The sequence below is a fragment of the Artibeus jamaicensis genome, unplaced genomic scaffold, assembly GCF_021234435.1.
Source record: "Artibeus jamaicensis isolate MK-2021 breed Jamaican fruit bat unplaced genomic scaffold, CSHL_Jam_final contig_3126, whole genome shotgun sequence".
Lineage (NCBI taxonomy): Eukaryota > Metazoa > Chordata > Mammalia > Chiroptera > Phyllostomidae > Artibeus > Artibeus jamaicensis.
The window spans coordinates 10,736,177-10,760,952 of record NW_026521723.1 but is presented as its reverse complement, the minus strand read 5'-3'; the positions used below and the strand labels follow the sequence as shown (position 1 = coordinate 10,760,952).

Here is a 24,776-nt window from a genome sequence, read left to right as displayed (position 1 = left end):
TTTCAATAAGGTTCTTAAAAACAAATATCATAACTTAGATCTCTTTATTTTGATATTTTAAAGTACGGATTCTGGGGTTGAATTCATGCTAGTTGCTTAATAACTACTGTGATTTACAGATTCACTATATTCTCTGAATTTAAAAAATGATAGGTTGAAAAGACTACTTGAGAATTTCATTTTGATCTTTCAAAAAGACTGAAAAAATGTTGACTCTCTGTGCAGCTGGGAGTATCAGTGTGCAAGAAGAATCAGTTATAGAAAAAGGGAAGCAATTTCGGCCTAGAACCCTCAGTCAAATCATGGTGGAAAATCAAATTGAGAAAACGAAGAAACTTGTATTAAAAGCTGAACGGGCACGGCAAAAGATTCAGCAACGAAAAAAACAATGGGAGGACCTGTAAGTTTTTATGTAAACTTTTAGCATGAGTCTTAAAATATCTTTATTTTTTTTAAGTTTTATTTATTTTATTTTTTTTAGGGAGAGGGGAAGGGAGAGCAAAAGAAAGAGAGATAAGCATCAGTGTGTGGTTACCTCTCATGTGGCCCCCACTGGGGGCCTGGCCTGCAACCCAGGCATGTGCTCTGACTGGGAACTGAACCGCCAGCGACCCTTTGGTTCACGGGCTGCTGCTCAATCCACTGAGCTACACCAGCCAGGTCTAAAATATCTCTAACAATGTCAATAAATATATATTTATTTAATTTAAAGAAAGAAATGAAAGAAATACTGAGATAGAGATCTTGGAAACAGTTAGCTGGATCTTTCAGGGTGGTGATACCTTGGTGGAACTTCGGTGATCTAAGAGTTTCAGGACCATGTTACTGATATACTCAGAGGGATTTTTAAGGATTAAGAAATACTTTTTATCCCAATATCAAAAAGATATTCTCCTGACATTCTTCTAATATCTTATAGTCTTGGCTTTTACCTGTTGGTCTCTAGCCACCTGAAATTAACTTTAAAAGTCTAGTATGAAGTACTTATATTTAACAAGCATGTGCTTTCATTTGTTTATTTGCCGCCTGTATATTTTTGGCAAAATGTCTCTTCACGTGTTTTGCTCATGTTCAGATAAGATGTTAGCTATTTAAGTGTTGAGATTTGAGATTTTTAAAGATATCCTACAGACCAGTCCTCTGTCAGATATGTTGTTTTCAAATACTTTCTTCTTGTCCAGAGGTTGTTTTTTCATTCTTTTAACAGGGTCATCTGCAAAGCAAAACTGTTTTGATTTTGCTGAAGCCAATTTATCAGTTTTTCCTTCTGTGAATTTTGATTTTGGTGTCAAGTTTAAGAATTCTGCCTAACACTAGGTCCCAAAGATTTTCTTCTGTTTTTATAAGTTTTGTAGTTTTACACCATATATTTAAGTCTTTGATGCATTTGGTGTTCATTTTTGTATAAGCTGTGAGATTTATGTTTATATTTATTTTTATTTTCCTTTTTGCCTGTTGATGTCCAATTGCTCTGTCATCTTTTTTTGAAAAGCCTCTATTTCCTCCGTTAAATGCTTTTGTACTTTCGTCAAAAACCATTTGGGCATATTGGCGTTGGACTATTTCCCGGTTCACTTTCTGACCTAATGATTTTTGTGTCCCTTTCCCAACATACACTTCTGGATTACTGTGGCTATGTAACAGGTGTTGAAATTGGAGAGACCAATTTCTCTCATTTTATTCTTCTGTTTCAAAATTATTTTAGCAATTCTAGTTACTTTGATTTTTCGTATAACTTTTAGAATAATCTTGCCTATGTTTAAGGAAAATCTTACAGAAACTATGGTAGGAATTATGTTAAACCTTGTATCAGTTTGGAGAAAATTGGCATATTTATTGTGAGTCTTTTAATCCGTGGGCATGGTATGACTCTCCATTTATTTAGATCTTCGATTTCTTTCATCCGTTTTGTTGTTTTTCATTATAAAAGTACTGTACATATATTGTTAGATAACTGTAAATAGTATTGTGCTTCTAATTTTGGTGTCTGTGTGTTCACGTGCATTGCTGGTGTAGATGTACAGTGGATTTTTGTGTTTGTCTGGGTGCTGTGACCTTGCTGCATCCGGAGGGGTTTTTGGGGTGGGGGGGTGTTCCTTGACATTTTCTGTGTAGACTTACATGTCATCTGTAAATAGGGACAGTTTTGTTTCTTCTCATTCAATCTCTTCACTTCCTATTTCCTTTTTTTTTTGTTTTGTTTTGTTTTTTTGTACTGGCAAGAACTTTCAGAACTATATTAAGATAGAAATAGCATCTACGTCTATTCCTCCTCTTAGTGGAAAAGTGTTTAGTATTCAAAAAGTATAACTGTTTTCATTCCTTCAGCCTATCTTTGTTGCTTTTTTGAGGTTAATGTATTATTGACAGCATATAGTTGGGTTATGTTTTTTTTAAATTTTGTTCTCCAGGATTTTATTTCTTTAAGTCAATGGTAAGAATTGTTTTTTTTTCTTTTTTTAATTTGTTACATCTTTAAATATATTTTATTGATTATGCCATTACAGTCGTCCCATTCCCCCCCTTCATTCCCCTCCGCCCTGTACACCCCCTTCCACCTACATTCCCCACCTTTAGTTCATGTCCATGTGTCATAAGTTCTTTAGCTTCTACATTTCCCACACTACTCTTGCCCTCCCCCTGTCTATTTTCTCCCCACCGTCTATGACACTTATTCTCTGTACCTTATCCCCCTTCTCCTCCTCCCACTCCCCTATTGCTAATCCTCCATGTGATCACCATTTCTGTGGTTCTGCTCCTGATCTAGCTGTCCTCTTAGTTTGCTGTTGTTTTAGGTGTGGTTCTTAATAGCTGTGAGTTTGCTGTCCTTTCACTGTTCATATTTTTATCTTCTTTTTCTTAGATAAATCCCTTTAACATCTAATATAACAAGGGCTTGGTGATGATGAACTCCTTCAACTTGAACTTATCTGAGAAGCGCTTCATTTGTCCTTCCATTCTAAATGATAGCTTTGATGGATAGAGCAATCTTGGTTGTAGGTCTTTGGATTTCATGACTTGGAATACTTCTTTCCATCTCCTTCTTGCCTGTAAGGTTTCTTTTGAGAAATCAGCTGACAGTCTGATGGGAGCTCCTTTGTAGGTGACTGTCCCCTTATCTCTTGCTGCTTCTAGGATTCTCTCCTTCATTTTAATCTTGGCTAATATAATTATGATGTGTCTTGGTGTTTTCCTTCTTGGGTCCAACTTCTTTGGGACTCTCTGAGCTTCCTGGATTTCCTGGAAGTCTATTGCCTTTGCCAGATTGGGGAAGTTTTCCTTCATTATTTGTTCAAATGAGTTTTCCACTTACTCTTTCTCTTCCACTTCTGGTACCCCTATAATTCAGATATTGGAAAGTTTAAAGATGTCCTGGAGGTTCCTAAGTCTCTCCTCATTTTTTTGAGTTCTTGTTTCTTCATTCTTTTCTTTTTGGTTGTTCTTTCTTCCTTCTGGTCCACTGCATTGATTTGAGTCCCAGTTTCCTTTCTATCACTATTGGTTCCCTGTGCATGTCCCTTCATTTCACTTAGTGTAGCCTTCCTTTTTTCATCTAATTTGTGACTAAAATCAACCAGTTCTGTGAGCATCCTGATCACCAGTGTTTTGAACTGTGCATCTGATACGTTGGCTATCTCTTGATCACTTAAAGGTATTGGCTCTGGGGCTTTGATTTGTTCTTCTGTTTGAGCCATATTTTTTTGTCTGGTTGTGCCTGTTACGTATGAGGAGTGGAGCCTTTAGTTGTTCACCAGGGCAGGGCAACCCAGGTCGCTGGGTTGTGACACTGTATGTGGGGGCGGGGTCAGAGAGGGAACAATGGTGCTTGCTCATCTCTCTCTCGGATTTCAGTCTGCTCTGCTGCTTCCCACAAGCAAATTGGGCCCTTCTGGTGCTGGTTCCCGGGTGGGTGGGCTTGTTTTCATTCTAGAACCCTGTGGGTCTCTCCAACAAACTCTCCTGTGAGGCTGGGGGGTCTCTCCCGGCACCTCAACCCCCGAATGTTTTTTCGATCTGTGCTTTTAGGCTTTATTTCCTGGCGCTGGGGCCCTGGGTTGTGCAGTTTGTCTCACTGCCAATTTTTTGCCTGGTTTATTTGCACACAAATGTGTGACTGTGGTCAGCCCATGGCCTTGCGTGCCTCACTGGGGTCTGCTTCTTTCTTCCCTACACATGGGTCTGCTAACCACCGCTTTTTCATGCTGGGACCCCTCTCCACTGGCCGCCAACTCTGCCCCTCTCACCAGTTTGGATGAATGGTTCATTGTTTAAGTTCTGTACATTTCACTTTTCTGTCTGTTCTGGTTGTGTTTTTGTTTCTAAATCTTTGTTGTCCTTAAGTTTGGTTGTACAAGGAGGCACAGTATTTCCATCTACTTCTCCATCTTGGCTGGAAGTCAGTTGGGTTATGTTTTTTAATTCACTCCGTCAAATCTCAGTTCTTCAATTGGTATATTTAAGTCATTTATACTTAATGTAATTATTGTACTTGAAGCTTATATTTGCTATTTTATATTTTATTTTCTATTTGTTCTCCTTTTTGTTTTTTCCTTCTGTCTATGATTTAGTTGAATATTTTAGAATTCCAGCATGATTATCCATAGTGTTTTTTAGTATATTGTTTTGTGTAGCTGTTTTAGTATTTGCTCTAGGCATTACACTATGTATACATAACTTAATACAGTGTACTAATGTTGACATTTTATCATTTTGAATGAAGTGTAGAAACTTTACCTGCTTTATGTTCCTTGCCCCCTCATTTCCCCTGTTCTTAATATAATTGTATAAATATTTCCTCTCATATATTTTAAAACAGTGATGTTATAGTTTTCCTTTAATCACCAAATATAATGGATAGTAGAAGTAAAATGTATTTGCCAATATTTTTGCTATTACCATTTGAGTTACTTCCTTTTCACTGTTTCTAGTTTCCTTATATTTTTTCATTTTTATTTAGAGAATGTTTTTAAGCCATTCTTTTATGGGAGGTATCCTGGTGACAAATTCTCTTAGTTTTTCTTCATCTAAGAATGGTTTGATTTCCCCTCCTCCTGTGCATAGAATTCTGTGTTAATAGCTCTTATTTTCAGCATGTGAAAAATATTGTGCTTCTTCCTGCAGGCCTCCCTGGTTTCCTATGATTTGTCTGCTGCCATTGAAATTGTTTTCCTTCCATATATAAGGTGTTATTTTTCTCTTGCTGCCTTTAAGATTTTTTCCCCTTTGTCTTTATTTTTTGGAAGTTTTACTATGCTGTGTCTTGGTGTAGATTTTTAAAAACTTATTCTTTGTTGGATTTGTTAAACTTCTTGAATCTATATGCCTGTGTCTCCTGCCAGCTTTGGGAGTCTTCAGCCATTTATTATTTATTGTAATTCTTCTGAAGTCCTTTCCTCTTTTTCTTCTCCTGGGACTCCAATGACACAAATATTAGATTCCTGAAGCTCTGTGTGTTTTGTTGATGCTGTTGTTTGTTTACTTATTTGTTTCTGGTGTCTTTTCTTTCTGTTGTTTAGATTGGGTAATTGCTATATTACATCTTCGAATTCACTGATTCTTTCCTCTGCCTCTTCCATTCTGGTATTGAGCTCATCCTTTAAGTTTTATTTTGGTTGCTTTATTTTTCAGTTCTAAATTTCTACTTGGTTCTTCTTTATATCTTCCATTGCTTTCTGAGAATTTTTCTTTCACTTGTTTTAAGCATCTTCCTAATTATTTGCTGGAATACTTTATGATGGCTGCTTAAAATCCTTGTTAGATTATTTTAATGTTCTAAAGTTGGGGTTGGCACCTGGCAATTGTATTTTCTCATTTAAGTTGAGGTCATCCTGATTTTTGGTATGACCTCACTTTACAAAGTTATGACCTCAAGCCAGGAATCAGGTGATTTTTTAATTAAAATCTGGACATTTTGGGTATTATGAGACTCTAGATCTTATTTATGTATTGTTTTAGCTGGATTTCTCTCACTTCAGCAGGATAAGGAGGAGTGCCATCTCATTATGTATGTAGAAGCCTAGGTTACCCAACCTTCCCCAACTGACACCGGAGGAAGGAAGAGGCGACCTTCTGGTCAAGAGTTGGAGTTCCAGATCCCATTAGGCTCTCATTAATACCACTCTCCTCTTCAGTTGGCCTCCACTGATACTGTGGAAGGGGTGGAAGTCATCACTTTCCAACAGGCATCCTCAAACACTACCTCAGCAGGCAGAGATAGACCATCTCATTACTACTACAGGCCGTCGAGGTTCAAACTATCCTGTGGGGTCACCACTGACGTGGTGTGGCTTGTTACTTCACTGTGGAGATAAGAGTCCTGGTTCTCAGGACTCTCTCTGACACCAACCCTGAAGGGATTGTTTTGCCTTGTTAAAGCCAGGTAATGATAAAAATCTAAATTCCCCATTTGGTCTTTGGTGGCATGGGTGGAGGTGTGGTCACTTTTTCTTTCTGTGGGTTTGGCTGGAATAGAACACTTACTGCCTAGAAGATTTCTGTCATGCTATTCTGCTCCTTTCTTAATTATTTAACCAGAGAATGCAGAATTTTGTTTATCTTTTGTTGTCTAAAACTATTGGTGTTTCTGAATTGCTATTTTCTTTTTTTATTGTAATTGAGATACAATATTATATTAGTCTCAGGTATACAGCATAGTGATTTGACACTACGTACCTTACAAAGTGATCAACATGGAAGTCTAGTAACCGTCTATCAGTTTACAAAGTTATTACACTATTATTAACTATGTTCCTTATGCTATACCTTACATCCTGTGGCCTATTTGATTTGTAATTGGAAATTTACACCTTTTCATTCCCCTCACCTATTGACCCATCATCCCCAACTCCCTTCCCATCTTGGTAGCTGTTTTGTTTGGCTCCAAGTATGAGATACACGAGGCAGAAATAAAATCTAGAAAACATACCATCATATCCTTGGGTCCCAAGGTTCTCTGTGGTCTGCCTTCTTCTTCTCACATTTCAGAATCTTATGTCTGTTTTATAAAGAGGTCTGTCCAGAAAGTATCCAGCCACACACTATCAAAAACAGAGACATTTATTGAAGAAGATACAAGATACAAAAAGCATTGTACATGCTCATATGTATGCATAACCCATAGACACAGACAACAGTGTGGTGATGGCCAGAGGGAGTGGGACAGCGGGTTATGGGGGCTGGGTGGGAATGGGCAAAGGGGGAAAATGGGGACATCTGTAATAGTGTCAACAAGGAAAATAAAGTAAAAAGTAAATAAAAAGCCAACTTTAAAAATGCTTGAACTCTATAGACAAATCACATAGCAGATTAAGAATTAAACTTTTGCTTCATGACTGAATATGATTATATGCCTATAATAAAGTAGACAAATTAGAGTTTATTGTTATTTTTGTGGCTGGGTAACCTATTTGTCTCATAGGTACAAGAGTAAACCTGCTGATGATTATGAAGATCCCAAAGATGTTCAAGCCATCAAAGAGGCTCAGGTGTACATGGGAGACTTCAATCTGAAGACAGCCCCAGACTATAAGATACCCGAGCACATGAGAATAAATGCTGCCAAGAAAGAAGAGGAACTGGGACAGCTAGACTCTATGGTACTTACCCACAGCTTGTACAACAGTGAGAGGCACCTGGGTTTTAACTGAATTCTGCTAAAACCACCCATTTCACTATTAGGTTCATAATGACATAGTCATAGAAATTTAGAACTGCAAAAGATGTTTATGTTTATGTTTATGTTTATGTTTAGGTTTAGGTTTAGGTTTAGGTTTAGGTTTAGGTTTGGGTTTAGGTTTATGTAGGCCTCAGTTCCCTCGTTTGCAGAAAGGGGGCATTATTTTAGATAATCATAACAAATACTGGTGGGAGTATTTTTATTATTGATTTAATCTTCTCACACTAATAATTAGTCTATTCAGATTTTCTATTTCTTTATGATTTATACTCAGAAGACTGTATTCGTCTAGGAATTTATTCATTTCTTCTAGTTGTCCAGTTTGTTGTTGTATAATTGTCAGTAGTCGTCTCTTGTTAATAGTGTTTCTGTGGTATCAGTTGTAACTTCTGTTTTATTTCCTATTTTTCTTGGTGAGCATAGCTAAAGGTTTGTTGATTTTGTTTACCTTTTTAAAGATCCAGCTCTTAACTTCATTGATCTTTTCTATTGTTTTTTAGTCTCTGTTTTATTTAATTCTACTCTGATTTTTATGAACTTACCTCTTAGATATACTGTTTTGCATCCCATACATGTTAAAATATTGTATATCCAGTTTCATTTGTCTACATGTATTTTTGATGCCCCCACTGATTTCTTCATTGATGTTGTTGAATAGCATGTTGCTTAATCTCCACATATTTGTTGTTTTTCCTTTTCTTACTGCAATTGATTTCTAGTTGTATACCATTGTGATTGGAAAAGATGCTTGATGAGATGTGAATCTTCTTAAATTATGGAGAATTATTTTGTGGCCTAACGTGATGTGTCCTGTACAATGTTCTACATGCACTTGAAAAGAATATGTATTTTACCACATTTGGATAGAATGTTCTATATATATCTATTATGTGCATCTATAGATCTATAGATCTATAGATTATATGTCTATAATCTATAGATCTATAGATATATATCTATATTAGATATATATGTGCACATATATATCTAATATGTGGTTTAAAACTGATGTTTCCATATTGACTTTCTGTTTGAATTATGCACCAGGGGTGTCCAACCTGCAGCCCACAGGCCACATGCTTTCCAGGATGGCTATGAGTGTGGCCCAACACAAAATTGTAAATTTACTTAAAACAGTATGATATTTTTTGTGATTACATGTTGCAATGTATTTAACATGTGGCCCAATGCTTCTTCTTCCCATGTGGCCCAGAGAGGCTGAAAGGTTGGACACCACAGAGTCATTGATAGAAGTAGGCTATTAAGGTCTCCTACCATTATTATGTGCTATCAATTTCTCCTTTTATGTTTGTTAATATTTCCTTTATATATTTTGGTGCTTCTAAATTTGTGCATAAGTTTGATAAATGTTATATTCTCTTGTTGGATTGACCCCTTTATCATTATGTAATGCCTTTATTTATATTTTATTATAGTCTTTTTTTCAAAGTCTGTTTTGTCTGATATACGTATAACTACACTAGCTTTCTTTTTGTTTCTATTTGCATGAGATATCTTTTTCCATCCCTTCACTTTCAATCCGTGTGAGTTTTTAACTCTGCAGTGAGTCTCCTATAGGAAGTGTATAAGATGAGTCTTGTCTTTTTTAATCCATTCAGCCATTCTGCATGTTTTCAATTGGGGAATTTAGTCCATTTACTTTTAAAGTAGTTATTGATAGGTAGTGCTTATTACCACTCTGTTCCTTGTTTTCTGGCCATCTTTGTCATTTTTCTTTGTTTTTCTCTTCTTCTCTTCCCTTGTGATTTGATGACTTTCCTTAGTGTTATGCTTAGATTTTCTTCTCATTATCTTTTGTGCATCTACTATAGGTTTTTGCTTTGTGATTACTCCGAGGTTCAGATATAACAGTATATCTATCTATCTATCTATCTATCTCCACATATAATATATATATGATATGTGATATATCTTGTAGAATGTTCTATGTGCACTTAAAAAGAATGTGCATCAATATATTTTAAGTTGATAGCCATTTAAGTTTGAATACATTCTAAAAACTTTACATTTTGCCCTGGCTGGTATGGCTCAGTGGGTTGAGTACCAGATTGTGAACCAAAAGGTCATGGGTTCAATTTCCAGGCAGGGCACATGCCTGGGCCGTTGGCCGGGTCCCAGTTGAGGTGTCCAAGAGGCAAGCAATTGATGTTTTTCTCTCACATCAGTATTTCTCTCCTTCCCTTCCTCTAACTCTAAAAAATAATTGAATAAGTAAATCTTTTTAAAACAATAAAATAAAAGCTCTACTTTTTATCTCTCCCTCCACATTTTATATTTTTATTGTCATGTTTTGCATTTTTTATTTTGTGTATTCATAACTATTTATTGTAGTTATAGCTGATTTTTACTACTTTTGTCTTTTAACCTTCATGCTACCTTTATATATGGTTAATCTACTACCTATATTCGCCTCTATCAGTGAGATTTTTACTTTCATATGTGTTCTTAAAGAAGTCCCTTTAACATTTATGGCAAAGCCACTTGAATGGTGATAAACTCATTTAGCTTATTTCATCTGGGGAACTATTTTTCTCTCCCTTAATTCTGAGTTTTAACCTTGCTGGGTAGAGTTTTAGTTGGACGTTTTTTTCTTTTAGTACTTTGAACATGTCATACTACTACCTTCTGGTCTGCAAAATTTCTGCTGAGAAATCATTTGATAGTCTTATGAGGGTTCCCTTGTACACAACAAGTTGTTTTTCACTGTTGCTCTTAAGGTTTTTTAAATTTTAATTATAATGTATCTTGGTATGGATCTCTTTTTGAATTCTCTGTGCTTCCTGGACCTGATGTCTGCTTCCTTCCCCAGGTTAGGGAAAATTTCAGCCATTATTTCTTCAAATAAGTTTTCTGCCCCATTCTCTCTCTCTTCTCTTTCTTGGACTTTTATAATGTTAATGTTTTTCCACTTGATATTGTCCCATAGGTCCCTTAAGCTGTTTTATCTTTTAAAAGTCTTCTTGTTTCTGCTCTGTTTGAATGAGTCCTATTCTCTTATTTTCTAGGTCAATGATTTGTTTTTCTCCTTCACCAAGTCTGCTATTGAATCCCTCTAGTAAATTTTACATCTATTTTATTGTTCAGCTCTGTATTTTTCTTTGGTACTTTCTTATATTTTTTTATTGCTTTGTTGAATTTCTCACTTCATTCATCCATTTTTCTCCCAGGTTCATTGAGTATTTTTATGGTCATTATTTTTGACTCTTATCATGTATGGTCCTTATCTACATTTCATAAAAGATTTTTTCTGGGGCTTAACTTGCTTTCTTATTTGAAACATATTTCTCTATTCCATCACTTTGTGTGTCTCTCTGTGTTTGTTTCTATGTATTAGGCAAAACAGCTACCTCTTCCGATCTTGAAAGATCGATTTTGCATAAGCAATGTACCTTAGTCCAATATTGCCCTAACTCTTCATTGTTTCTCAAATCTTTGTGATTGTCTAAGCAGACTGATTTATTCTTGTTAGGTCCCAGTTGTTGAGGGCATGACAAGACCTATCAATATTCCAAAGGGAGTATCTCAGCACCTAGATTCAGGATGAGTGAAAGTCAGACCCTGAGAAGCATCTTTTAAAGTAGCAAATATATGCAAAAAATAAAGTAGCAAATATATACAGTCCTGTGAGACTGCAGTCCTGACCCCTGCTGGCCTCCAGGTCAGGCTATTTGGAGGGGTCTTTTGGTGCCACTTGCACAAATCAGGGTTTCAGATGAATGTGTAAGCTCCTTTCTTGGATCAACCTGTAAACTGCAGCGAGGCCGACAGAGAGCACAAAGATGGCACTCTCAACTTGTGCTCCCTGAAGGCTCCTTTGTAATATCTAGATGTGTAGTAAACCTAAAGCCTGCCCCTTAGGCTGGTGCTTCAGGACAAGTAAATAGGCCTTTTCACATGAAGACTGATGAGATGTTATCAGCTATCTGTGCCAAACCCTGGGGACTGGTAGCTTGCCAGGAACTGTCTCTCTGAATATTTCAGTCCTTTGGGGCCTAAAAACACAGTCCCTTGTGACCACCATTGCCAGGTGCTTATGGGGTGTCCCCTGTTGGACTCTATTCACCTGCTGATCTCAGAGGGGCTGCAGGAGGGAGGGTGTGAGCAGGTGAGCCTGCTGACTTCAGGAAGGCTGCAGGAGTGCATGGGGGTGGATAGTCCATAGGTGCCAGAAAGTAGAGGGAGCACAAAAATGCACCTATCAGCATCAGTGCTAGCAAGGTGGACTAAGTGCAAAAGTGGCACCCACCAGCACCTTTATCCCTAGATAAAGTGCCAGGAAACACTTCAAAATTAGCTAATAAATCTCCTTTCCATATGGTCTAGGCACTTTTTAAATAGTTTTTGTGCTGGATCCAGGTGAGTAAGTCTATACATGAGCTCTAAAACCCTTGTCTTGCCTTTCTGCACAGATTTTTTAGTCTTCTGGCCATAAACCCCATTGGTTTTCAAAGCCAGATATTCTGAGGGGCTTGTCTCTCTGGGACAAGTCCCAAGAGTTAGGGTGCCTGATGTGGGACAGAAACTCCTTGCTCCTCTGGGGGTGCTTTGTGTTTGTGAGATCTCTTCCCATTGTGTGTCTTTGCACGGGGGTGGTTTTGGTAAGACCACATTTCTGCTTCTCCTCCCCATCTTGATGTGGCCCTTTATCCTTTATTGTGGAGGAGCTAGCTGTCCAAGTAGATTTAAGGTCTTTTTCAGAGGGACTTGATCTATGTGTATTGTAGCTGTAGATTTAGTATGCCCATCGGAGAAGGTGAGTTCAGGTACATCCTACTTTGCCATCTTGAACTACACCTCACTCCTGAACATTTTATTAGTGACCATTTGGGTTGCTTTACTAGCTCTTCATCTAAGGTAATTCTTGTTCCATCTTTCATGTTACACCCATCACCATAGAAGCATGTTCTTTTGACCACAATTTGCCAGTCATCCAACCTGAAATTTCATAGTCTAACTAGAGATGATGGGAAGGTACAATGTCTTGTACAACATTGCATTTTACTGAAATCCACTTTATTAAAATGGCAGCATAAAATAATGTAGAGCACACTGTTCTACAAGTCAGAAGCCTGGAATTCTGTTCCCCTGTCTGTTCCTGACTTAATAGCTATGTGAACTTTGTTAGTCATGTTAATGTCCCTAATCCTCTGTTATGTTGTTTGTAAAAAGAGTATTAATGCCAATTAACAACAATAAGCTATGCCTAGTCTATCCATAGGGTTAATGTAATGGTTAAAGTCAATAAATTGTCATTCTTGTCATGGTTAAATTAAAAATTATTGAAAAGTATCAGAGGCTTATTAAATAGTGTATTTTTATACATCCCTTCTCCCCATTGGCCAATGTTCACATATGTGCATATTTGAAAAAGTAGAGAGGGTAGATGTGTAATGAGGGCTTCTCTAAGAGGTAGCCTTACAGCCACTAGACTGGTTTGGTTTTCTTCCTTTAGGCTCGATTCTCAGTCTTCTTGGTGCTTGAGAAGTTATCCCCCACTCACCCAGATGCTGGTTTTTAAGTTTAAGCCTTAATGCTTTAAATGTTTATTCCTGAGTATATAAAACATTTCCTCTAATTTATTACATAAATAGTAAGTATACAGGTTTAAGTTTTGTTAGGACTACTTGGAAAAGTGCCTTTTGATTCTTTTAAAAATCTGTGTATTTAAGCAAGTTAACTCTTAACCATCTTTGGACCATCTAGTTGCCTAACTACACACAGGAGCAGGGTTGCGTGTACCCATAGGCTCTGGTAGTACATTGAGAAAACACAGACAAGGGAGAGAACTGGTAAGGAGGGACTCATGGATCTGTATGGCACAGCTTGGCTTAGATAAATAGAGAAGGAAATAAGAAAGAGCCCTGGAATCTCTTGGTGGGGTATGATACTGAAATTCAGGATCATTACTTTGACCTGCACAAAGAGTAACAGTAACATGTGGCCAAAATACAGACTGTGAATAGACTAAATTATAGTTTGGCCCTCGGCAGGCATACCTGAGTGTGAGCCAATGATACTGGTTTCCATCAGAAAAGGAGAGTTTCTTGTGTGTTCCTGACCAAAGAATGACCTCCCCCTCCCTGAGGGGACTCAGCTGAATACGAGCCTTCAGGAATGACTTCCACTGTGTGGTGGGAGCAGAAGACAGGGGAACTCAGACCTAGGAGCCAGCTGTGCAATACCACAGGTCATATCCAGACTTTTGCCTCCCTTCCTTTTGGAGAGGCAAAATAGGAAAAAGCCTCAAAACTAAAGAAAGGGTTATTTAGTAGTAAACGAGACTGTTCAGATAAATTGTATCTTGAATTTTTGCATACCAGTCAATGGACAAAAGCACATCATACTTGAAACTGTCCTTTGTGAGTAGATTGTCATTTTGCTTCTTTTCTGTTCTTTTTATCAGACCCATTCAAAGAAAATGCACATGAACAAGTGCATCCTGTCTCTTCGAGACCTTAAAGTGGCTGTCATCGAGGAGATACAGTGCCTGGTACAAGAGCTGAAGAACATTCAGTCAATTCTTCACACATCCAGGCACATCCCCATTCCGCAAATCCCTCAGATTCATCCGGAAGAAGTTCCTGAAAAGAGATTTCACTATGATGAGGAAATTCTCCTAGCTTTTAAGCAACAGCAGAAAAGTGAGGATGAAAAGATCCCTCGAGCAGAACAGGCAGGGTCTACAGCTGCTAGTGGAAGATTCCTTGGACACCCTTCTTTAAAGGATGGCGACTTGACCACACGAGAGTCATTGGCTAGAACATCAAAGGCATCAACATTCAGTCTAGAAATTTCAAAGTTAACAGAATTTGAAAAAGCAGATCCAATTGATGTAGAGCTGGAGATTATGAAGAGAAATGAGATTAAAAATATTTACATGCAACAGTATTTGGCCAACAGGGTAAGGGGTGAGACTGTGCCTATTAAAGCTGAAAGAGAATTGAGCAGGGAAATACATCTAGTTTCTTATTTATTTATTTAAATTTTTTCTACATTAACCTTCCCAAACCCTGTCCAGCCCCCAACTTGCTAATGGCTTTGCTTCCTCCCCATCCTGGTTTTGTGAAAATCACTGTACTCTGCCCAGAACTTTGGAGCTTGGGAACTTCTTCCTTTTTGGAAAGCTGACTAAGCATTAGGGGCAAATCCATGTTCATTGGCATCTAACTGAAGTCATGGACAGGGGAAGTGATGGAGCAGCTTTCACATGATGGATGGAACATCATAAAAACCTTCCAGAGGAAATGGGCCACCTTCTGCTTTTTATACTGTCCCCTTTCTCTGATGTGTGATTTGCTCCAATAGCGAGAATGTTCATGGTACTGAATGGCTCCAAAATTGGTCTGGAGCTAGAATGCCAGCTACTTTTATTTCTAGGAAAATCAAGACCAGGCTAAGATCAGTTGTGCAGGAGGTATTCTGTATATGGAAGGAAAAGGACCTTCCCTGGATAGATAGCTCCCTGCTACCTGCCACATGGAATCCTTTTCCTCATTTTGTCTTTTCCCGCTAGGCACACCTTATGGCTTCCCAATTTTATTCTTCACCCATTATCTCTACTTTATTCAGCCCAGTATTCTCACCCTTCCTGCTTTTTCTTACTCCCCTCCCCACAGTTCTGAGTTTCATATCTCTGCTTTTTCCGTTGCTATTTCCTTCTACCTGCAATGACTTCCTTCCAAAGCTTGAGTCATTATTCAAAACTCAGCACAGTTCCAACTTCTGTCCATGTTACATGTTCTCTTTTTTTAACCTTCAGTTGCACCTATAATCAGCACATCATGCTTTGTACTAAGTTTTCTTGCTGTTTTTTGTGTTAGTTTTGTCTTGCAAATTAGGTTATACAGTTCTTAAGGGAAGGTAACTAAACTTTTGATTCCCCTGTAGTATCTAGGACAATGCCAGGCATATAGTAGACACTTAGTAAAAAGTTTTGGTTTAATTGAGTAATTTACTCTATTAATTATAAAATATTTATTGGATATCCTATGAGCAGGGACAGTGTTAGCTAGGTAGTAGTGATTCATCGGTACTCAAGTCAGACATGTTCTCCAACCTCATAAAGCTTGCAGGCTATCAGGGGTATGAAAGACCAGAGCACGTGAAAACTTTACAAACTTGGACATCTATGTAGTACACTTTCAGAATGCTGTTGTACTAAAAAAAAAGTAGTCCTTCCTCCAAAGAAATCTTAAAATAACTCAAATTTGTTAGACAAATTTCTATTTGGGGAACCCACTTATAGTCTATAGCCATATATTAGTTTAATTTTTTTCCTTGTTCTTTTTGTTTGTTTTTAAGCTCTGAAATTCTCCAGCAGTTTCACTGTCCCAAGCCCACAGAGCTTTTTGCCTTTCTCAGTGCCAATCTGGGCCCTTGCTCATTACAAGCATTTGTCATGCACAGTCTAGTGAGAGACATGGAGTGGAAGGGAGAGACAGGGAGTGGTGTGTCTTCCTTCTGTTGTACTGGTTTCCTCAGGAGAAACAGCCCAGCTCTCTCTTGATCTCATCTCCTTTGGGATGGGGTGGGGGAGAAGCTGTGCCAAAATCAGAGCAAAACCAAAGATTTAAGATCATGAAGACATCAGATGCGTAAGGTCTAGATCAGGACTTGGGTACCTAGGTTCTTATCCCAGCTGTGTGGCACAGACCCTTTGATCTCAGCCACAATTTCTTCACTTCTGAAATAAGATTGAACAGGTTCCTTGTGGGTCCAAGATTATATTTATCTACTTGAAAATATTTACTGTTCTTAGATTTCACATTTTTCAAAATAAGAAGTTAAGGGAAATACTTATTTAGTGTTTACTGTATGCAAAAGCCATGTAGAAATACTGTGGGGAGATAATAGAGGCAAATATGAGCACTGCCCACAAAGAGCTCATAGTCTCTGACTTACACCATTCAGTACAGCAAGAAGGGCGTTCTTGATCAATGGCTTTTTTCAATGGTAGAGGAAGAGCTGGAAAAACTACAAGTATAGAATTTTACCACTTAATAAATAAATTTATGTAAATTTAAGATAATTGATGAATGATTATATGATTAGACACAACCACGCACACCCATATAATTCTCCAACCATAATGAGGACTAAATGAGAAAATGTTTTCACCAAAACAGATTAGTATTGTTAAATAGCTTAAAAAACAGATGACCTGTTCTCCTAATAGATTCTCAAATCTTTTTCTACCCCAGATCAAAGAACTGGTTGTCACTTTTGATGCAGAACTCCATCTCTTGAGACATCAGAAACTGAAACTAGATACTCAGATGAAACTATCTGACCTGCACCATGTCACGTTATTCCAAGAAATGCTTCTCCTCAAGAATTTTGAAAAACAAGAGAACATACTTCAGAACAGTGTTAATTCATTAGACAAAGAGGAACAAGACATGCAGGTATGAATGGGCGGGAGGATGCCAGAGGCTGCGGCCCTTGTTATGGAGGGAGCTTAAGTCTTCTTTTCCTTCTTCTTCTCAACTTAATTTCCCCTCTTGTCTAGTCCCCATGTCTTTCTCATCTTCTCTCCTTTCTTCTTTTCCCCATTATTCAGCTTGCTCTCCGGTTTTGATATCCTTGGTCAGAGAGAAGTGAGTCACATTTTTTAGTGCATCTGATATAATATTTTGTAAGGTACATTAGAATACAATTTTCAAAAGTGAGCCTTAGATTTAGTTTATCTGTGGATTTCCAAAGTGTATGTTCTTGTTGTTACTACCTACCATGTGAAGCTGAGTTTTGATTCTATGCTATCCTTATGAATATAACTGGAAAAGCTAGTGAGTTTCTTAAATGTGATAGCTAGTATCAGAGCAATGTGTAACATAAACATCACAGGAAATGGTTTCTCTATTTGTATGTATGTTAAATTTAAAGGAGTACATTATACCATCTCTTTGTTTTAAAGGAAGAAAGATTCTATTAAATAGATATTACATACTGATAGAGACATTAGTTTTTAGGTATTTCAGCTTCACTAAGATATGATGTATCTTTTTTTTAGTTGTCATATGAGGGGGCAAAAATATTTTCATTTGTTTTTATTTTTCATTTAGCGGAAAATAAGTGAAACTCTTAAGGAGATGGAAGAGAAAAAGAATGAAATTACCAGGCTCCAGGACCAGGAAAAGGCACTCTATGCTGGTTTCCAGGCTGCCCTTGGAGAAAACAATAAGTTTGCTAACTTCCTCATGAAGGTCCTAAAGAAGAGGATAAAGCGGGTGAAGAAAAAGGAAGTTGAAGGAGATGCCGGTTTGTATTTCTTTCTTTTATATAATAATATTTTTTATTAGCACGAAGTAGGGAAATAGAGAAATCATCTATGTTCACCACAGCATAGACAATGGAGAGGCACTGTGGGGTTTAAAGAGGAGAGGATATAAACCATTCAGGTCTCTATAGGTAAAGTATCACTTTTTCTTCACTACCGCATCAGACAATATGTGTGTGTATATATAATCAACTTGAAAATAAAAGGAAGGGAAAGATATGCCATGCATACATTAATCAAATCAAAGCAGGAATGGCTGAGTTAATATCAGATAAAGTAGATTTCAGAGGAGAAAAATTACTGGACACAGAAAAACATTGTATGATGATAAAAGTGTCAAACTACCAAAGAGACAAAGCAATCTTTAATATCTATGCATAAAACAAGAGAGCTGCAAAATATGTGAAGCAAAACCTGATAGAGATAAAAGGAAAAATAAAGAAATCTATGATTACATTTGGCAACTTGGATGAAATAGACCAATTCCACAAAAAAAATACTTCCATGACTCATTCAATATGAAATGATGATTTCATAACCATTAAGAACATTGAATTTGTCATTTCAAAACTCCCCTGAAAAACTCCCCTGAAAAAATCCACTGGTCTAAATAGTTTTACTGGAGCATACTACCAAACACTGAAAGAAGAATTACCACCATTCTACACAGTATTATCCAGAAAGTCAAAGAGGAGAGAAAACTTCCTAATTCACATTCTGAAGCTAGTATTAACCTGGTACTAAAACCTGGAAACTTTCTTATCATATCATGAGACTCTGTATCATTAAAACCTGTTTTGCATGGCTTTCTCTAACCCTGCTCCTCCTGAGAGAAAGGGCTGGGTGCGTGCTCCTTTTTGCGAGGTGGAGGTATTCGGCCTTCGCTGTGACCCTAGGGAAGGGGATCTCCTTGTTACCGCAGTGTGTAGATGTGAGTTCCAGCTCCCCCTTATAATCTCTACTGACAACGTGTTAGGGATGGCCCTGGTACCTCTGGGCAATGGTGACAGTCCTGATTCTCCATCAGGGCTCTTCTGACACCACCTCTGTGGAGAGTGGAAAGGGAACCTTGTTGCCGCAAGGGGAGAGGGGAAGTCCAGGCTGCCCGTAGGATCTGTACAAACATCTTAGTGTGGGAAAGGAGGCTGATTACCAGCCCTCAGGAATAAAAATGCCTCTTTCCTGCTTGGCCTTCTCTGACACCATCCTCATAGGAATGTTGGTGTGCCTAGCTTTGCAAGGGTGGCTGTCTAGGTTCCCTGCTTGCCTTTGCTGATGTGGGCGGGAGTGGGACCACGCTTTTTCTCTGTGGTATTCAGGTAGGGTATTGTCTAAAAGTCTTGCTAAGCTGCCTCTTTCCAGGAAAAGAGAGAGAGCTTAGCAAGAGAGCAAGAGACATTTGGCTAGAGAAAGCAAGCTCTTGTTGGGCCTTCCTGTATCTGCACCTGTTGATGTTTCCAAGCCGCCCAGTTATTCATCTCCAGGTCTTGAGATATGAGGCAAAAAGAAGACCCAAGGAACTCATCACAGTATTATTGTTTTGGGGGTTCTGAGGCGCATAGCTGGTCTGCCTTCCTTGTGCTTTTCAGAGTCTTCTTATGTTTGTTTTATATGTAATGTCCAGAGTTTTTAGCTGTATTTAGTGGAAGAAATAAGGAAAAAGTGGTCTATTTCATCCTCCTCAAAAAAAATTTAAGGTCTAATTTCACATTTTGATGCTATATTTTATAAATTGGTACAGATCACTTAAAATAATTTTAAGAGAGATATTATATTTAAAAATCATCTACAGAGTATGAGGTCCACCTCTTTAATTTGATGTTTTATAAAAAACAAATTTCTAGTTAGTGATTTATGGTTCATAGAGGTCCTCAAGATGTTTTAGAAGAGAGCAGAATTGGGTGGGGAAGGTCTACAATCCTTTATCCAAAACTCTTAGGAGCAGATGTCTTTTTGTACTCAAAAATTTAATATTTTATAAAAGATATTATCTGTGACATTGTTAAAGAAATCATTCATGACGCTTGTTTAATTACTCAGAACACTTGGCAAAGAACAGCAAGGTGGACTTTATTCGGGAGGGACTACTACAATGGGATTTTGTAGAGAGGAGGAGAAACCAGCTCAGCTCTCAATGCAACAAAGGCAAGGGGAGAGCTATAGCCAAGGAGCAGGGTCGGGGGCAGTGGATGAAAAGTTACTCAGAGGTAGTGCTTCACTAAACTGACCTAAGAGAATTTTGGCTGAATGCTGGCCAGAGTGATAAGATATAGTGGACAGGGAATAAGGAATTGATCAGACATCAAGGGTGAGGACTTTTCCTAGACTTCCCTAGCAGGATTTTTCATAAAACTGGACTAAGTGGGCCACAGACAGCATCCAAGGTCAAGGACTAGTCAGAAAGAGGATTCAGAGGGGCATGACTCAAGTTTGGTCAAAGCAGAGAGTCTTTGTCAACTCACCCCAGCAGGGTTTGCTGCAAGATCTCCAAATCAAACGCCTTGGTAGCTCTGTAGCAACACATGAATATCCATCCACATTAAGTAGGTTAAATAAAAGTTATAAATAGCATCACTTCAGTTCATGCAAGTCATGAAAATCTTCTCTGCTTTCAGGGTGGTGTGATTTAGGGTTGTGAACCTTCATAGCCAAATGTGTGTTGGGTGAGTCTCAGCACAAGCAGTTTGGCAATGTGTTCTCAACCCTCCCTGCCTCGATGGATTGGAATTAATTGCACAACACCCTGCAGGCTTTTAAGTTTAAGTTTGTGGTCTCTAGGCCTTTACCCATTTTAAACTCTTCTAAAAATATTGAGTAATTTTCTGCTTTTTCTTTGTTATTTTCCTAGTGACTAACTCATTAAAAATATTTTATTTTTAAAATCTGGGTTAAGCTTAACACAGGCATCTCTGCTCATTAACAATGTTTTACTCTCTCCTTAGATGAAGATGAAGAGAGTGATGAATCGAGTGAGGAAGAATCCAGCTTGGAGAGTAGTGAAGATGAGTCTGGATCTGAAGATGACGTGTTTGATGATTCTATCTGCCCATCAAGTGAGTTGGATAAAACCATGTGTTCTCTATGAAGTGTGAAGTGGACCATACCAAGAATGTCCTTTTTTTTTGGTCTTCTCAATTACCTCATAACAACATTTAAGGAATGGGTGGTTTACAATATATGAAGTATAGTTTGATGTATATTTTTGGAAGCCCTCTAGATAATTGGTTTTCTGTTTTATTAAGCGGCCATGTATGAATGACAAAATAAATTATCTGCAGACAATGTGTAGATGACTGAGCATCATCAATGCAGCAAGTTTCATTTTATAAAGTAAAAAAAGACTGTTATAAATATATTGACATTCATATACATAAATTTATATATACATATATATTTATATTCATATAGCTATATAAATATTTTTCTTTTACAAAGGTCTCCCTCCTCGACAAGCTCATCCACATTTTCCTATTTCAAATCTGTTGTGTGAGGGCAGTTTGTACCAGTTTCCTGGAGGCACTTTGCAAATTCACTGTTTTCAGCAGTGAAACCAGTCAGAAGTATCCTGACCAATAGTCTTACAGCTACAATAGATACATGATTCAGTAGAAAAAAATTTTCTTTTTAGTCTGAAGTTTATTTTCTTGTCATTTTCTAAAAATTACACATCAAATTTTAAAGGTTAATTCCAAATAATTTTAAAATCTTATTCTGATTTTGTAAATAAGAGGGTTTTTTAAATTATAATATTTATGAGTGGAAGAGAGCTAAAAAATCTTGTAGAATAACTCATTATTTTTATACCAGGATTCAGTGGCTTGAACAATCTCACAGCTAGTTTAGTGGTAGAACTAGGGCTAGAACTAAGGTTTCTAAATTCTACTGTAGTACTCTGTTGTATTTTTACATTCTTTGTCTATTATCAACACTTGGTGGGTAAATGTAGAAGTTAATGTGGAGATACTGTACTTGAATCTCATTCTGTCACATGTCCGCTGTGTGACCTCTCTGAGACTCGGGGTCCCTCACCTACAAAATGAAAACAATAGTTTCCACTTTGCAGGACCTATGAGCCTAAATGAAATAAAGTACATGCAGGGCCTGGCCCAAAGCCCGGCTCAGAGTACTGCTCAGAACATCGACACTAGTATCATGGTCACTATCATGATTATTAATAATTTTTACTTGGAATAATGGAGCCATAAGTGTAACGAAACCTTGCTAGAGTAGATCCGCAAGTGGACATTAATAATTACGAAGCTCCGAAGTCCACACTGACAGTATCACTATATTCCATAACAAACGGTGTTTATTAAAAAAATTGACTGTCTTTTCAGGTTGTGATGTGCATCTTTTTGAACTGGCGCTTCAACTTCGAGAGAAAAGGCTGGACATTGAGGAGGCCTTAGTTGAGGAAAAGAAAGTTATCGATAACCTCAAAAAGGAATACGACACAATATCCAAAAAAGTACGGTGCTTTCCCTTTATCAGGTCTATTTATCCTCCCCCACATGCTGTGCGTTCTCCCAGCTCTAACGTTGCCATTTCATAGCAATGGCAGGATTTAGGGCTTCTCCGTGAGAAGAAATGTTTCAAATATTTCATCCAGTTTATTTTTCTTCATGTACAGTCATGCTGGGGGCCATTGGATTTTCCATACCTAAATCATTAGTTCCCAGACTTTTTGATTACATACTTCTATACATTAAGAAAATTGTGGCATGTGTACCCACACGATAAATATACATTTATTTATAAATTGTATTTATGAAGTATTGTAGTAATACACACTTGACTCTTAAACAACACAGTTTTGAACTGAGCAGGTCTACTTAGAATGCAGATTTTTGTCGCAGTCAATTCTGCATCCCCAGATTTTGCATCTGTAGGTTCAACCAAACCACTGATTGAAAATGGTAGTTTCGGTCCCTGGTCGGGAACCCGTGGAGGTGGAGGGCCGACTTAGGTCATACGTGGGTCTTCAACTGTGCAGAGGTTGGCACCTCCAGCCCCCCACATTGTCCTAGAGTCGTCTGTGTTTCATATATTAGAAAACATTTACAAAGACAAAAATGAAAAAGGATAAGATAAAAGTAAATAGAAACTCTGACACTGTCTTTCTTCACTTTGCCTACTCTCTGGGGCATATGCTAAAGTTTGGGTATAATTGTATTGGTTAGTATTTGCCTTATCTGCTCATTTTCCCTCTTAGGTGCCTTCCCTAGGGCAGCATCACTTGCTTAATATTCAGAAATACTTTTGGTAGATTTGCTTCTCCTCTTTCAAATAGGATATGATCTGGAAAACTTTCCAGTGTTTTAGAAGATGAAGAATATGCTACAGAAATACTGTAATGAGTAGTTCCATTATTTTAAAGTCTGCTTCCTTTAATTGATTGAGTCCATTATGACTAAACGAGATTCAAACCATTCCGACAAAGACAGTCCATGCTGAGAGAAACTTTTCACGCAGCAAATAGAAGGGAGATGTGGGCATGTGTTCTGGGCTCACATGCACCAAGCCTTACAACTCTGGGGACACAGGAGTGGCTGAAAAAGTGTAGATCATGACTTCGTAGGATGAAAATGACATACATTTCTGGACTGCGAACTGGGATCATCCATTTCATCACAGCCCAACAAAGCAGATCCTGCTCATGCTTTTACCCGCCCTAAGATGCCCTCCTTTTCCACCTTGGGTATGTGTTTGCTGAGTCTTGTCAACCTTTCGCTCATGGGGCTTCCCACAGGTCAAAGTTGTGGCGACCAACCTGAACGCAGCAGAGGAGGCCCTGGAGGCTTATCAACGAGAGAAGCAGCAGCGGCTGAATGAACTGCTGGTTGTGATTCCGCTCAAGCTCCACCAGGTGATGGGCCTAGGGAGGCTGCGCCACCCTGTCTGAGCAGAACCACTGCGCACAGGCCTTTCCAGAGAATGATTCGTGGGTCACCAGTGGGAAGATAAGCAGTCTTTTGTTGAGAATTCTACCTGTAGGAAGGACACCCAACTTTTCTTATCCATTCTCAGATTGTTATAAAGAGTGACGTCAAGTGCGTGTATTTCTCTGTAGCCTGTTACCGAACTTTGGAAGATGAATCATTTCAGGTCTGGAAAGTGAGGAGCCTGTAACTTAGGAATGAGATGGCTTGGTGGTTGAAATCTTGGATCTTGCACATATATCTCTTTTCACGCCATATTTAAATAGATGTGAACTAGTGATGCATGAATTATCGTCATTTAATCTGCACTCATTAAGGAGAGAAGTCCAGGCAAAAGGAAATATTCTGGTTTTTTCCTTTTTTTGTAGATTTGCACATTTCTCTTGAAATATAACATATTAAAATACACATATGTATCAGTGAGAGAAAAGGCCAATTGTACTGTATTTTGTTAGGTGAAGAGAGAACGCTGTATTTTAGAAACCTGAGATCAGCCTTATGTATACTGTGCATCTGTGTGATGGGCTGCTGAGTGGGCTCTGACTCCAGGTGACCCTACGGATGATGGGCCCTAAGTAAGACAGTGTCAGTGGTCATTTTTGCCTTCAGCAATGTCTCACGTTTAATTTGCCTTGTATGACCTGACCCAAACTGAGTTAGCCGTATGTGCCAGTTTGCCCAATATGCCAGCCCTGAAATCTGAGATGTTTGCTCCGTTGCTGTGCTGTAGATACCAGCCACGAGCTGTGTGCGAACACTTGCTGTCTTACCACCTGGAGGCAGCCTCCCGCTCTCACAGACTTCACGTTGAGAACAATACAAGCCCACAGACAGTGACCTAAATGCGGCACAGAAGGAAGTGCTT

At 38.2% G+C, this 24,776-nt stretch overlaps 1 protein-coding gene across 1 annotated transcript in view; it reads left to right on the top strand.

Moving 5' to 3' along the window:
* CFAP44 (cilia and flagella associated protein 44) overlaps positions 1-24,776 on the top strand; it is a 127,489-nt gene that overhangs the window by 95,095 nt on the left and 7,618 nt on the right. Inside the window, exons 24-31 of the mRNA XM_037136866.2 lie at positions 226-400; positions 7,418-7,595; positions 14,100-14,597; positions 16,897-17,100; positions 17,758-17,953; positions 20,915-21,025; positions 22,310-22,440; positions 23,722-23,838. Of these exons, the coding sequence (XP_036992761.2) occupies positions 226-400; positions 7,418-7,595; positions 14,100-14,597; positions 16,897-17,100; positions 17,758-17,953; positions 20,915-21,025; positions 22,310-22,440; positions 23,722-23,838 (1,610 nt within the window). The remainder of the gene's footprint in view (positions 1-225; positions 401-7,417; positions 7,596-14,099; positions 14,598-16,896; positions 17,101-17,757; positions 17,954-20,914; positions 21,026-22,309; positions 22,441-23,721; positions 23,839-24,776) is intronic.